The sequence below is a fragment of the Belonocnema kinseyi genome, chromosome 10 (genome assembly GCF_010883055.1).
Source record: "Belonocnema kinseyi isolate 2016_QV_RU_SX_M_011 chromosome 10, B_treatae_v1, whole genome shotgun sequence".
NCBI lineage: Eukaryota > Metazoa > Arthropoda > Insecta > Hymenoptera > Cynipidae > Belonocnema > Belonocnema kinseyi.
In genome coordinates, this window is record NC_046666.1 from 58,365,807 (window position 1) to 58,380,916 (window position 15,110).

Genomic DNA, 15,110 nt, shown 5'->3' on the forward strand with positions numbered 1-15,110 from the left:
ATCTTCTCGTTAGACTGGCTTATTTAAGTCACATATAACTTGGTTATAAACCTATCGCACTATGCCTTTTTATTTTAAAACTCCAATGAAACGAAGATCTATATACGAGTCACCCAGTGACTTGATGGGTCACCCATCATAATCAGTGATGACCTGCGAGCTGCATCCGACTTTATTAGAAGTACTCACATTTGCCTGAAAGTTTGGCCAGGGGTGAGAATAACTGCAGAAAATCACCTCCCGTGTTCAGCAGTTTTTCGACTGTCGAGTTTAAAAGCACATATTAACCCCAGCCATCGAAAACACAGAATCATTCTCGGCTTCAAACCTCATTGAATAAGTTATTTTTATGTTAATTATAAATAAGAGAAATTTATCTCTTAAATAGGTTAAATTTAAAAAAATTTTCTACATGATGAGCCTGTATAGAATGAAGTCAGTTCGTCAATTTTTTTAAAAAGATTGGCAAAAATAGTTAAATTTCCAACGTTTCTTAAAATTTAAATAATGATAATGATGATTATTATTATATATTATTCTACGATTCATTCATTCTGTCCAAATTGAAGCTCCTATGTTTCCGAAGTTATCCGCAGGTGTAATTAAAAGTAATACTCTTGTAAGCTGGAAAGATAAATCAATAATGTATAGAAATTATAGTATATAATAAAAAAATATTATAATTAGTAAATAATGTTGGAAATAATATAATATATTTGTATATAATAAATAATAATATGTTCTAATTCGAGTAATCCACTTATAATCCGAAGTAATGCTAATAATCTGCAGTAATTCAGGTAATCCACTTGCTCTCCAGTTAATTCAAAGTAATTTGCGCATGCAGGTAATCCAAATACTTTTCGTTAAAAATATGTTTTTTTCCTTGATAAGAATTAATTTTCTTTACTAAACATTGTTCTATTCCATTTTTGGATAAAAATTGATATTCTTAGTAGAAAATTCATGCATATTGTCGAAAATTCGTCTATTTCCCTAGAAAATTCAAATGTTTGGATGAAAATTCGTTTTTTGATGTGGAAAAAATAATGCTGTTTGTCCAATTTTCAGTTGAAATTGTACTTTCTTTAAACTGAAAATTTAAATAATTGGTTAAAAATTGACCTATTTTGTAAAAAAAATTTTCTTGTTGAAGATTCTTGATTTAAGTGGAAAATATTATGGTCGGAAATTGAACTATTTGGATGAAAATTGTTATTTTTTTTTTCGTCAAAAATGTTTTAAAAATCTTTTTGTCTGAAAAGTGAACTATTTTGTTAAAATTTTAATGATTTGGTTGAAAATTCATGTCGTTTGTTGAAAAGTCGGCCTTTTTGATAAAAAATTAATCTTCTTACTTGAATATTGAACTATTTTGGTGAAACATTTAACTCATTTGTTGAAAATTCGTTTTTTGCTGTATATTTATTTTTTTTTGTAATTGAACATTTTACTATTCTAAATTTTATTTTGTATTTATCTTCTTTGCTTAAAAATTCAACCGCTTGGTTACAAATTCTTGTGTTTTGTTGAAAATTGATCTCTTTGGGTAGGAACTTAATATTATATTGTGTAAAATTTAACTACTTGGTTGAAAGTTACACTCCTTCGTGAAAATTTCATTTTTTGGATAAATGTGAATCGTTTAATTTAGAAATTCAAATATCCTATTGAAATCTTTGGTGGAAAATGAGTTTCTTTTATTGGTAAAAAAATGTTATTAATCAAAAATGTGGCTTCCATTTTTGATTGAAATGTTATCTTTTTTAGTTAATTTTTTTTAAACTCGTTGAATATTTACGTATTTTCTTGAAATTTTGTCTTTTGCGATAAAAAATAATTCTTTTCGGTCAAATTTTTTGTTATTTTTAGTTGAAAATTCAATTATTTGGTTAAAAATACCCTCCATTGCTCATCTGATTTGTTGAACAATCAAGAATTTTGTTAAAGTGTTATCGTTTTTTGCTGAAAATTCGCATTAGCCGAATTTAGGAAGAGTAATTCACCATAATTTGATCTAATCTAGAGTAATCTTAAGTTAACACAGTGTAATTATGTATATGAGGTAATGAAAGGTAAGCCAGGTAATTAGGAGTAATCCACCTCCACTGAACAGCATTTTTAGGAGTTGTTTCCCCATCGCCACAACCACTTAAAGACATTGATTTCAATCCGGTTTTTGCGCGGGGTAAAATATTTCGGCCAAGCAATTGAATATTTTTTATTTTTAAATGGAAAAATTGAAATTGCAATGCCTTTTGTAACGATAACCTCTTAGGGCGTGTCATGCTATAGTTTTCTCTGGTTTCGACTCGACTTTGTACCATGGTTCCCTCAAAAGTTATCGGTACTGCAACCTCGTAGAAGTACCTACTTTTATTACTTGTTCAGCCAATCATTTGTTCAGTGATCTAAATTGAAGAAATAAATGTAATAAGTCTGAATAAAAATGTAGTTTCCATTCTGAGAAGCCCTTGACTTTAGGAGTTGTTTCCCCATCGATACAACCACTCAAAGGCATTTATTTAAATCCAATTTTGCGGGATAGATGTTCCCCTCCAACAATCGAATATTTTCGATTATAAAATTAAAAATTTCAATTTCAATGCCTCTTGTAAAAGTAATCTTTTCAAGGTGCATCATCCTATATTTTTCTCTGATTTAGACTCGACTTTCGTTGCAAAAAAAAGCAAAAGCGCTTGGTAGAAGAGTTTCTGGGTAAGCATGGTTCCCTCAAAAGTGATCGGCACTGCAGCTCAGTAGGTGGTCCTACTTTTATTAGTTGTGCAAACGAACCATTTTTTCAGTGATCTAAACTGAAGAAACAAATGTAATAAATCTGAATGAAAATGTAGTTTCCATTGTGAGAAGCCATCGAAATCGCTCGCTTTCTATTGGCATGGAGCCAAAACAGCCTAGAGTTTCAATTCATTCTCATGAAACCTATAAGCCACTGGCCACGGTGCTGGACTCATCCCGATGGGACGGAAGCTTTCATCCCGTGGTCGGAAGCCGTAATTTCGGTAATTAAGCCATAGCATAGGTAAGCCATAAGCGGCAAACGGTCCAACTGAATAATAGGGCTCGCGAGAGATCGATGATTCCGGCGGATGTTCTAAATCTAAAGTTTCTCGGAAGGGTGTATGTATAACATAATGTGGCCTCGGTGCTGCCAATCGTCCTTATCGTTACGCTCCATTTCATCTCGGAGCGTGGGTTGTTTGGTGGGACACTGGGACATATCGGATGTCTCTGAGGTGTACAATGGACCCTCTCTCCAATCCAAGACAAAAATCAGAACCCGCCCTTTCTTCATGCCCCAACGCTTTGGTGCTCATACACTTCTCAATTCTCGATTTCTCATGCACTCAGTACTTCAGTAACGTATAATTTTATATGGCAACCTCATTTCACTCGAGACATCTCGTATAATTAGTTCCGATTTCAATTTATCATTTAATTAAGAAAATATTATAAATATATAACTTCTTCAGGATCTCTGAGCCTTCTTTAGCAAGATGCGTGGGCTTGTAATAGTTTATTCGATTCTGATGATACCATTATTATTATTATTACTATTATTATTGATTATTATTGACAAATAGTATTCGTGAAAATCGAGGAGGAATCAACCCCTATCGATTTTCCTCTATTATATACAGAATTACTCGGGAATACATAATATTAATAAAATTAAACAGCTTCTCAAGAACTTAAGAAGCAACAATACCTAATATTACTCCGGATTGCATAGGATTACTCTGGATTTCATCAAATTATAGCGGATTGATCAGTCTATACTAGATATTCGCGAATTTTCAATAAAAAAACCAGGCGGAAATATTATATATAGTTTATATATAGTTCGAAGTTTTATATAGAATATAATAATCAATTGTACATCTTTCATACATAAATCAACCTTTAACTAAGTAGTTAAATGTACAATAAACAATTTAATTCATAAATCAAATAGTTGAATTTCTAACAAAACAGGACGAACTTTTATCAAAACAGGTGAATTTTCAACCAAAAAAATGTATGTTTAACCACGATAATAATAATAATAATAATAGATCTTTATTAACTTGCCAATAACGTACACAGTGCGTTCAAAAAATGTTAATAGAAGGGACACTTAAAGGGCCGAGGTAAAGTTTAAAGTTGATTCAAATAGAGGTGATTAGAGAGAGATGATTATTTTTCCACTGAAAAAGACGAATTTTGAACTAAATACACGAATTTTCAACTTGCAAAGATAAAATTGAAGCCAAACAATTTAATGTTCAAATACAAAAGATACATTCATAACATTAAATGGAATAGGTCTATTTTAAATTTAAAAATTAATTTTTTACCAAATAAACGAATTTTTTTCAAAATATATAAATTATCAACCATTAGTGGGATTTTCAACTTGGAAAGATAAATTTTATGTCAAACAGTTAAATATTCAACTAAAAAAATACATTTATAATCTCAAATGGAATAGATACAAATTAAATTTATAAATGATTCATTTTACCAAAACAAAAACGAATTTTTAACAAAATACATGAATTTTCAACTTAAAAAGATCAATGTTTAGTCAAACCGTTGAAATTTAAATTAAAAAGGTACATTTTGATGTCAAGAGTGTATTGATACATTTTAAATTAAAAAATAATTTTTATACAATAAATAAACGAATTTTTAACGAAATATATGTGTTTTTAAGCAGTAGTTGGATTTCAAATAAAAAAGATATATTTTCAACCCAAAATAAAAGAGTTACATTTAGAATTTTAAAAGTAGTTTGTTTTTCTTCGACAAAAAAAACAAACAATTTTTCAACAAAATAGTTGAATTTTCAACTAAAGGGATGAATTTTGTATTTTATCCGGGTTCCATATTCAATTTAACCTTAAAAGCTAAAGAATTCAAAACGAAGTGTATTGAAATTTTTCCCGCTTGGAAGTATGCTAAAAATGTTTAAGGACTTCTCGTTCGATCACTGAAGTTTAGTAACGCTTCACTCGGTTAGAATCGGATGGGAATCGTCGTACTAGACGGGGTGTAATTTATCAGGTTTTAAGATATATTTATTCTCGAACTGATAATGATAATAATAAAATAATATGATTATTGAAAAAGGAATTAAATTTTCAACTAAAATGATGCAACTATAAACAAAAAATTAATTTCTAACAAAGTAGTTCAACTTTTAACCAAGTAGTTAATTTTTTATAAGAAATGCCAATTTTAAAAAGAAGACATGAATGTTCAATCAAATAGTTAAATTTTTAAATAGAAAAGAGAAATATATAATCAAAAATAAAATAGTTAAATTTTCAGTTAAAAAAATTAATTTTCAAATAAATGTATTTTTATTCATAATAGTTTAATTATCAACAAAAAACATTAATTTAAAAAAAGAGACGAAATTTTAACCAAATACATGCATTTTTAATTGAATTTTCAATTAAATAGTTCAGTTTTCAACAAAAACATTGAATTTTTAAACAAGAATCTTAATTTTATAGAAAAAAACGATATTACAAAAAAAATACATTAATTTTCAAACAAACGAAAAAACAAATTTTCAGCAATGTAGTTAATTGTGTAGGAAAATAATTAAATTTAAAAGAAATTAGCTGAATTTTTAACCGAATTTTTGAGTTTTGAACCTACAAAGCGGAATTTTCAACTAGATGGTCGAATTAAAAAAATCGTGTAATTTCCTGCGAAATAAATTCATTTTTCGCCAAATAGTTGAATTTTTAATCAAAAACTTGAGGTTTAAATGGACAGGATTACTTTTCTGCCAAAAGATGAATTTGCAATAAGATACATGATTTTTTAAATTTTTAGCAAAGAAAATTACTTTTGACAAAAAAACACAGTTTTCAACAAAATAGTGTAAAAGTTGTTTACCTATATGCATTATAGGTGGCTTACTGTAGACTACAAGTAAATTATTTGGATTGCTTTGTCTTAAAATCAGATTAGCCAGATTAGAACTGGATTAATATAAATGAATTTTTTTTAAAAAGTAAATTATTTCGGATTATAAGGCGATTACTTCAGATTAGAACTGGATTACTGTAGTTTACTCCTGATTACAAGTAAATTACTTCGGATTACAAGCGTATTGATCCGAATTTTTCTGGATTGTCCAGGATTACTATCACGGCCATTCCAAAGTAACGGATGGGAAATTTGCACGCATAAAAACTTGAAAAATCCTTATTTAAAACAACTATATCTTGTTTAAGGTACGCTATCTGTACAAAGATGCATGAACTTGCAATTTTCCAGATTCTAAAATTCTATTAAAGTGGATAATCTTTATGTTATAAAACGAAAAAGAGGTTAACGGATGGGACTCGTACGGGGCTCACTTCCAGACTTACTTTTCCTTTCAATCAGAACTCTGCGAATTGAGAATAGTTATAACACCAATTTTTTTGTAATGGATTTTTCTGTTGAAGTTTTTTTTTTATATATGTCAAGTTTAAAAATATGTGACTTAGAATTTTGGATAAAATTCTTCTTTTAGGTAACGGATGGGACACAGCAAGGTAACGGATGGGACATGTACGATCAGGAAGTTAGTTTGGAGGCTTTACAGATAATATATCTTTAATATGAACTAAGAATTGAAAGGAGTAGCATTTAAATAAGTTATCAAAGTTTTAAATCAATGGAAAAATAAATTTTATTGTCGAAAACTCAGGGTTAAAACGTTTATTCTACGTACATTCTTATTAACATCTATATCTATAAAATTAATACTAATATCACAATACTTTTTTATTTAATCTTCAAAATCACTTTCGGAGTACACATCGTTGTATTTTAAACGTATATGTGTTGTAAGGTGCTTAAAATATACTTCGGGTCTGCAAGGGAAAATTGTCAGTTCATTGCTTGCTGTCATAGTTTTTAAATTGAGAAACATAGTTAATTAGATAAATAATTTTTATAGAAATAGAAGAGGTGAATAGAAAAAAAATTTACTGTGTGCACTTGGTTATGAAAACTGTTTGAATAATTAAGAATTTTTTGCAATTTGAAAATGTAATACCAACCAATATCTGTCATATTTCATAGAAAAACTATGGACTTTAAATAGACAATTATTGCGAATCATGAAAAATGACTTTCGTTAATTCATTTGTTTATAACCATATGAACAATTTTTTCTCTTAATATAACGAAGTCGAAAAAAATTTAGTTATTCCTATAACTTATGATTAGTTTTGATAAATTTTAAGATCTTAAAAGAAAAAGTATGGATGGCAAACTTAATTTTTCGTTTACTCTCTTTCAGTAAATTATTTACTTAGATTTTTCAGATTCTTAAACTATCAAGATTTTAAAAACATTCTATTGCTCATTCCATTGCTTATATTTATTACTTAGCTCGGAAAAGAACCATGGAAATTTCATTAATTTAACTAAATGATAAGAGGAATTTGCAACTATGCTTATTTCTAACTAACATTTACCATTAAATTATTCATTACACTTTATCTCTGTCATACCAACAAGATCAAAAAATATAGACCATTCGAATTTTTCAAGAATTAATCTTACAAGTATAAGGTATTACGTCAGAATTTAAATTGTAGGAGTGGCGAATACATTAATCTTGTCTCTCCATATGTAGCTCAGTGGATAAGAACATCAGACCGGCATGGGCAATCTCAAAGACCTGGGTTCGGATCCCAGCGGAGCTTGAGAGCAATTTTTTCACAACTTATAAATAAAAATCAATATTAAAAATAATGAATTTAGACCAGTAGACAATTGGTTGATTTTATTGTCACATGACCTTAAGATCAAATTATTTAATACATTTGATCTCGTCAAAAGCATAAAATCAAAAAGTATAAAAAGTCTTAGTTAACTCTTGGAAATAAAGAAGCGACGTAAATATTTTGAAGAATTCTTAATTTAATATTAAAAATAGTACTAAATTTCGTATTTTTGAGTTGGTAACTACGCCTTTGATTAAATGTTCGCCCTCTCTTTCTCAAAAACAAATTTCTTGTGAGAAGAAAACTCTTTGGACTTTTATGTAATATAGAATGGATATCCTGGTCGACCCATGGGGTCGATGGGGCCTGTGTCTCCTTTTATATCATAGCATAGGTGGTGTGCGAAACTCGATATCGCCGGGGGCATAAAACAAAGTATGGGACAAAACCCGGCAACAACCACAATCGGCATCGCCAACTTCTTATTTCATATAAAAAATGCGTTTTTAATACCATGAAAAGAAATTTTTATCAAAATCATTCTTAATAGGATTGTTTCCTCTTTAATTTATCTAAAACACTTATGTTCTAAAACCAATTTATTGTATTATTATAAAAATGACAGAAAAAAAACAAAAGTTTAATCGCATTCAATTTCAACTTAAAGTCAATTTGAAGAGCTTAAAAATAAAAACCTTTCAAGTTTCGAATTCTTCAAAGAATGTTTTCTAGAATTCACGAAATAGGAAAACAAATTTGAGCAGTATACACAATTTCAATTGAATTTTATTTTTCTTTCAAAATTCAATTTTTTTGAAGGGTACAATTTTTATGGAAGGGTGATTTTAAGGTTGTTTGGAGAAAAATGACATTTTGAAGATTGGGACGGTTTCTAGATTGTGTATAATGAAAAACTAGGAAACTTCTATTAGTCTGAAAAAAATCTATTTTAAAATTCTCATTTCTAAACAGATTTCTTTGAACTTTAAAAAAGTCTAAATTAGAGCAGAATTTCAAGTGTAGGAACTTATAATTCTCAATGAGTGCACAAAACATGAATTTCACCGTGTTTACAAATATGAATATTATCACGAAGGAATTTTTTCTAAATGTCATGAAATGGGGAAAATATACTTTTTTTAAATTGAAAAAGTATATTTCATCATGCAGTTTTTAGTTTCACATGGTTTAATTTTTAAGTTAGTGAAGATTGTAATAAAAAATGCGTCTAATAGTACTTATATCAATTTTGCGTCATTTAGAAAGATTATTATTCTTCATACAATTTTGATTGTTAGTTATTATCGAGTAAAAAGGTACACATTGTTATTAGATATTTGCAATTCCTTTAAGAAAGAATTTTTAAAACAGAGAGAAATTTGAAATGCATTACCTCTTCAGAAAATTTTTTTTCAAACTATCTCAGATGCATATACTTTTTTGTATATGTAATAAGGCATGTAAATTAAAAAAAAATCAGTATTTGTTATCAGATATATACACATTAACAAAATAAAATTAACTCAAAAATTGGCGGAGATAGAAAAGTTGATGGACTATCAGAATTATGATAAATATTTTACCACTCATTTCGAATTTCAGGACGACGTGATAATTTGTTTCAATAAAACTATTTCAATTAAAATTTCATTTGGAACTTGAAGTATCTTTAAAATCAATTTATATTTATAATTTCGAAATCCTATCTAAAAAAGGTGGTGTAAATTTGAAAATCTTAAAATTAATTGTACAAATGAAAAATATCATACATGTTTTACTATGTTACTATGTTTACTATGTTACTATGCTGAAAACGAACGAAGGAATTTAGAAAGATTCCTGGATCAGCGAAAATGAATATCCTTGACCATTTTCCATGTAACAGGGATATCGTATAGTCAAACCCCTAATAAGTATAGCTATAATAGGGATATTAAGAATAGGTGTCTGAAGCAATTATCGGAAGAGTGCCGGTGCATTGTGGGAGCAGCGAAATAAAATGGCGACGGTCTAATCGGGAGCAGTGACAGTTCAGATTTACTTCGGACAGTTAAACGCTTTTTACCACTTAAAATGTGCGCGAATGTTAATATTAAATGGATTTTATGATGCAGTAATAATAATTTACATTTGTTTCGATTTTAGGCGATAACTATATTGAAATATCAAGAAACGCGATAAAAACAACAAACTTGACCTCCAAATGCATTACACGGATTTCAGGGAAATTCATTTTCGCGATACCAGACGAAAGATTGGCTGCTGTAAGTTATTATATTTCATAAAAACTAAATTTTTTTTCTAATCTGAAGATAATACAATTATAAATAATCTGTCGAAAATAATAAACTTTCGAACTTAGCAATTTTGTCCAAATTACTGATTTACGAGAACAATTTACATAAAGTAACTAAATGTTTAACTCTTCTAACTAAACGTTTTATCTAATCCAAGCGTACACTTTCTTTGAGTTTTAAATATATTCTCGATTCACTCGTTCGCCTCAAGAATTTTTTTCCGTGATGCATAATTTTTTAACAATTTTAGGTTATGTTGGGATTTTACATCGGAAATCCATAATTTTCAAAAAAAGCATTAAATTCAAAGGAAGATTTACAATCCTAAACAGTTTTTTGTTTTGACATTCTAGTATTTTTCGCCAGAAATGAAAAAAATACAACGTTATGACCGTTCATATATTGTACATAAATACTATATATTAATCTTGAAGTTAAGATATCAATTTTCATCGATTAAAAAAAATATTGGCCTTGTCTGTCTTCTTGTTTTGAAAATTCACCCCTTTTGATAAAATTTTTATCTTTTTTGGTTGAAAATGCAACTGTTAGTGTTACGTCATAACAATTAACTTTTATAATTTTTAATAGTAATGTTTATTAATTTTCATTTGCGTTTGAACAACTCTCTCAATCTTGAACCGTCTTTACTTTCGTATTCTTTAATTTCGCCTTGTCAGCTTTATTATTTTATAACTCCGTAGAGCGCATAGACAGCCTGCAAATATACTTAAGAACCTTTTAAGCAGATGTTTCAAATTGCCAGAATCTTTCAAACTGTTCCTAGTTTTTTACCTTTACTGCTGTAATCTTCGACCAAGTTATAAGATAGTCTCTAATTTCGGAGTTTGATGCTTTTATTGTTTAGGCGTGCTTCTATGACACGACTTAGGATTTAGTCTCCGATCTTCCTTAAACAAATTTATGACACCGACTCGCCGAACAGCTCAAGCGTGACCCCAGGTTAACACCTTCTTTTTAGGTTTTCCGAATTTGTACTAATAGGCGTCGATGACCGTTCTCTGTACCAATCACAGGTAGCTTAAGAAACTTGCGACACACCTTCTGTAAGGGAAAATTACCCCCAAGCGCACTTCAACTTGACGAGGCAGACAGATACTACTTAGCTTCCGAACGAAACACAGACTTAAACCGAGCGCGAACTTCTGCTATGTATTTTTTGTTAGAATAAATTTTATTTATTTTAAAAACAAAAATTTCATTCTTTTCAGTTACACCTTTACTCAAAAACATTTTGGTCCTTCGAGTCGCGGATGTTCTAACATTGACTTTCATCGATTTCCATTGAATTCAGATCCAAACTCTATAGTGATCTTAAAAGTGAATAGCAGTGTCAGTGCAGTGCTAAAGTGGCTATAACGTTCAGAAGTGACATTATTTTTAGTGAACTCTGTACTAGTGATATTCACAAGTGAATATAGAGACATTTTAGTACAGTTTCAATCTTTACATTCAAAACTCATTATTTCAAAAATGAGCATTGGAACATAGTCGAAAATGCAAAGCAAGTCAGCACCAAGGAGAAAAAGTTCAAGTTATAAGCTCACGTGATTTAACCACGTTCATCGAGGACGTCAAAATTTCAAAAGGCGTCTCTACTGCAAGGAAGCTATTTCTCTGGAAATATTTCAAAATCCAGAAGTAATTCAAATACAATTTCATTTTCAGCGACATCTAGACAACAGCAACCCGTACGAGACTGGACTCATTGCGGATCTGATCATCATTTTCAAATCCAGTTTAATTCGAAGAATCATTCCAACTTTATTCCAACGGCATCTGAGCAATCGCAGAATATACTTCGACTGAAATTATCACGAGTCTGCTCATCTTTCCAAGTAAGTCAAAGGAGTTCCAATCTCATTTCCATATATAATGTTCACTCCTAAGTTAAGCTATAATCTCGATACAGAAGCATTTGTCTATCGCCTTTTTAGGAAGGTAAAATCTCGCGATTAGAATCATGTCTGAAACTCAGCTAACAAAGTTAAAAAAGCTTCGGGCTTCGCTAAAACGTCAGGAAACTCAATTTGAAAATTTTCTTAAAAATCTTGAAAATCACGCAGATTTAGAAGCAGTTGACTTAGAAGGCAGATTCAATGAACACTTGTCATTTTGGGACGAATTCAATGTAGTCCAAGAAAAAATCGATGATTTAGCCGTAACTGAAGATGAAAACGTGGAAAATGAGTCAGAAAGGGTACAATTCGAAAATCGTTTTTACGCGATAAGAGGTCTTGCTAAAAAATACCTTAAGAAACTTTCAACAGGTTCTACACCATCCAAATCTTTCACACCACAATGCAGTGCGTCATTTTTACCCTCATCGCGTTTTGAACTTCCCAAGCTTCAAATTCCTACATTTTCCGGTTCTTATGACACTTGGCTTACTTTTTACGATTCATTCAAGTCAATGTGCCAAGACAATCCAGCAATTCCAGATTTACATAAATTTTTCTATCTAAAGGCATGTTTAGTGAGTGAAGCAAGGGAAGTAATCGGTTCTCTCACAACCACAACGGAAAACTATTTAGTAGCGTGGGAACTTATAAAAAAACGATATGATAATAAGAGATTCATTGTCGAAAATCATTTTAAATCCCTATTCGAAACTCCGCGAGTATCAAAGGAATTCTCAACGCGTAAACTTCTCGACAGCGTTCAAAAGCAAGTCAGAGCTATCAAATCTCTCGTCGATAAAGAAAAATTATGGGACACTCTTCTTGTTTATTTTATTAAAGACAAACTGAATACTTATACGAAAGAAAAATGGGAAGAATCAATTAAAGGTACAAACATTCCTTCGTTGGAGGACATAATTTCATTTCTTGAGCAACGCGCAATCATAGACTCGTCTCATTTCAGTCAAAAACAGATTTCATGTCAAAAAAGTGATTCAAATAAATCAAACTCTAGGTCTCATTTTAATTCCAAACAATCACAATCTTGCATGAAAACATCTATTGATTCTAAAAACCCTCCTGCAAAACAGACATGTCCAATTTGTGAAGAAAATCATATGCCATGGGCATGTTCTTCTTTCAAGAAAATGTCGCCTCACGATCGGTATATTGAAATTAAAAGGACTTCTCTTTGTCACAATTTTTTAAATGGTCACCATCGTACTCCTGATTGTCTAGGGAACACTTGCAAAAAATGTGAAAAAAGACATCACACTCTTCTTCACTTTGAACGGCAAAATACAGATAATTCCAATCAATCTTCCATTTTCGAGCCTTCTCCTCAACAACTATTAAGCTGTCAAGCTCAAGTCACCTCCCAGGTCATTTTACGTACCGCAAGGGTTGACATTCTTAATAGCGAAGGCAAATTTCAATCTTGTCGCGTTCTCTTAGATTCGTGTTCTCAGTGCAATTCCATCACTGAAAAATGTGCTGAATCCTTAGGGCTACAACAGAAGAGCGTCGATGTTCAACTAAAGGATGCACAAAATCGTCGTTCCAAAGTGAAATATAGCGCCGTCGCAAAAATCAAGTCGAGGTATACAGACGCGGAAATAAATTTATCCTGTCTAGTCTTCAAGGAAATTTCAGATCAAATGCCCTCTCTACCCCTTGATAAAAATAAATTTAAAATTCCGCAAGGTGTTATTCTAGCTGATCCCGAATTTTACAAACCAGCTGATATAGACCTTCTAATAGGGACAGAGTTTTTCTATCAACAGTTACGTTCAGGTCAAATTCAAATTAAAGGGCAACCAGCAGTGTATCAAGAAACTTTACTCGGTTGGGTCATTGCTGGTCGTATTTCAAAACCTCGTTTTTCAAAATCGCCATCTAATGTCACTTGCAATTTAATTAAATTTCAAGAGCTGCCTATTCTCTGGGAATTAGGAGCAGACTCAAGCTCAAGTCTTCCTTTTAATGAAAAAAGAGAGTCCCTCGGAAACTCTAAAAACACAGCCTTTCAACGTCTTCATTCCCTTGAGCGAAAATTTGAGAAAGATCCCTTTCTCAAAGAACAGTACACCGAATGCATTCACGGGTATCTTAAAAATTCACACATGACTCAGGTTCCAGATCATGAACCCATCGATCACGGTTTCTACCTTCCACATCATGCAGTGGTAAAAACATCTAGTCTCACCACAAAGGTTAGGGTCGTATTTGACGGGTCTGCTAAAACTTCTTCCGGCATCGCAGGAAGATTACAGGAAGATTTGTTTTCGATAATCACCCGCTTTCGATGCTTTCGTTACGCTCTTACTGCTGACATCGAGCAGATGTATAGGCAAGTAAGAGTATCACAAAAAGATAGTCGTTTCCAAAAGATCTTGTGGCGTGATTCGCCTCAAGAACCAATAAAAATTTACAGCCTAAATACAGTGACTTTTGGAACTGCTTGCGCTCCATTTCTCGCGATTCGGACCCTCCATCAGTTAGACGAGGACGAACGTGAATCGTTTCCAATCGCATCCGCAGTTTTGAAACGAGATTTCTATGTAGATGACCTTCTCACAGGTACACAGACTTTCGAAGAGACTTTCAACCTTCGAAATGATTTAATCAGTCTTCTCAAGAGAGGCGGTTTTAATCTGCGGAAATGGGGTTCAAACGATCCTGAATTAACACAAAATTTTTCTACAGAAAATTCAAAGACTTTCATGTCCTTAAACCCTGCTGAAAGTGTAAAGGCTTTAGGGATTCATTGGGATTCTTCAAATGATTATATGTTTTATACAGTCAATTTTCCTAATTCAAAAGAGATAGCCACGAAACGCTCAATTTTATCCCAAATTTCAAAGCTTTTCGACCCATTAAGTCTACTCGGTCCAGTAGTCGTTTTAGCAAAAATCTTGATCCAACAACTTTGGAAAATTCAACTTACGTGGGACAGTCCTGTTCCTCAAGACATCCAAGATTTTTGGATCAAGTATAAACAACAATTGCAGCTTCTCAATGAGGTAAAATTTAGTCGCTTCATTTACGGATTGCCTTTACTTGAGATCTACTGATAGGCAGGGCAGGCATCGAAGTGCTCTGATTTCTTCCAAATCTCGAGTCGCTCCTTTAAAAGCGACCTCCTTACC

The 15,110-nt window shown here is 31.2% G+C and overlaps 1 protein-coding gene across 1 annotated transcript in view; it reads left to right on the top strand.

Moving 5' to 3' along the window:
* The window catches only part of LOC117181137, a 29,054-nt gene that overhangs the window by 9,049 nt on the left and 4,895 nt on the right, over positions 1–15,110 (top strand). The window contains exons 2-4 of the mRNA XM_033373704.1: positions 11,729–11,898; positions 11,998–12,001; positions 12,127–14,953. Of these exons, the coding sequence (XP_033229595.1) occupies positions 11,729–11,898; positions 11,998–12,001; positions 12,127–14,953 (3,001 nt within the window). The remainder of the gene's footprint in view (positions 1–11,728; positions 11,899–11,997; positions 12,002–12,126; positions 14,954–15,110) is intronic.